This window comes from Etheostoma spectabile, chromosome 12 (assembly GCF_008692095.1).
Source record: "Etheostoma spectabile isolate EspeVRDwgs_2016 chromosome 12, UIUC_Espe_1.0, whole genome shotgun sequence".
Taxonomy (NCBI): domain Eukaryota; kingdom Metazoa; phylum Chordata; class Actinopteri; order Perciformes; family Percidae; genus Etheostoma; species Etheostoma spectabile.
The window spans coordinates 1,882,235-1,883,341 of NC_045744.1; the positions used below are offsets into that span (position 1 = coordinate 1,882,235).

The following is a 1,107-nucleotide window of genomic DNA, read 5'->3' on the forward strand; positions in this document are numbered from 1 at the left end:
CACATTGCTGCAGATCCTGTTTTCAACCTGTGGAGGAAACCCACACAAAAGGCCCGGAATGACCTGGATTCATACCCAGAACCTAACCATTGGGCCATCATGCTAAACACCAGGCGATCCATGCTCTGTAACCATGGAGATTCTGTGCACTACTGTATCTCTACCGTACTGAATGAGTTTAGCTTACTGTGGGATCATATATCCCTTATCACAGGTTGATTTATACCAAATAGTGACGGTCCTAGTCTTTCCTGACCACAGACTGTTGATAGCTGAATTAGCATATTCAGAATTAATGAAGTTACCCAATAAATCCAGTCTTGTGCCGTCTGACAAGCAGAAGCCCCACTGTCTATGTCCTGATTACTGTTTAGAAAACATTTTTATATTTTAGGGAACTCAAAAATAGAAGAATCTGTCTCTAATTCGTTGACTATCACTGCGCACAATTAATCTCTTTCAGTAGGTGTGTGACGAGCACGACTGCATCAGGTTTGCGGATTTGCGTCAGCTGGTCACGTCACATGTATAGTTTGTCAGAGTCCAAACTGTAATCTTCTTTACCATTTAAGATCATTTTGATGCATATGAGGAATGGATTTCATTTGGTTTCTGTGCATGTTCTCTCCTCCAGATTGCCCGGCGGGACCTGACATCATCCCCATCGTGGCGGGCGTGGTAGCAGGCATCGTGCTGATCGGCCTCGCCCTGCTGCTCATCTGGAAGCTGCTCATGATCATCCACGACCGCCGCGAGTTCGCCAAGTTTGAGAAGGAGAAGATGAACGCCAAGTGGGACACGGTGAGCCAGTCACGCCGGAGCACCTGGGAAATAGTTATGGGAACCTGGGAATCCTTTTTAGACTTTTCAGCTCTTAAACTGAATGTAAAACACATTTACTCAATTACTGTACTTGGGTACCAATGTACATTGAGGCACTCGTACTTCAGTCTTTTCTTTTCATGCCACTTTGCTACATTTCAGAGAGAAATATTGTACTTTTTACTCCACTACAATCCTTTTTAGTTACCAGTTAATTTAGTTTCTAGTTACTTTAGTTACTCCACTAAATTCATCTGTTACTAGTTACTTTAGTTACTCCACTAC

The 1,107-nt window shown here is 43.3% G+C and overlaps 1 protein-coding gene across 2 annotated transcripts in view; it reads left to right on the forward strand.

Annotated features, from left to right (window-relative positions):
- Window positions 1–1,107, forward strand: part of LOC116698833 (integrin beta-1) — a gene marked incomplete at its 5' end in the record, with an annotated part of 18,059 nt that overhangs the window by 10,942 nt on the left and 6,010 nt on the right. For both annotated transcript variants that reach the window (XM_032531035.1, XM_032531034.1), the window contains 1 exon segment: window positions 635–801. In XM_032531035.1, the coding sequence (XP_032386926.1) occupies window positions 635–801 (167 nt within the window).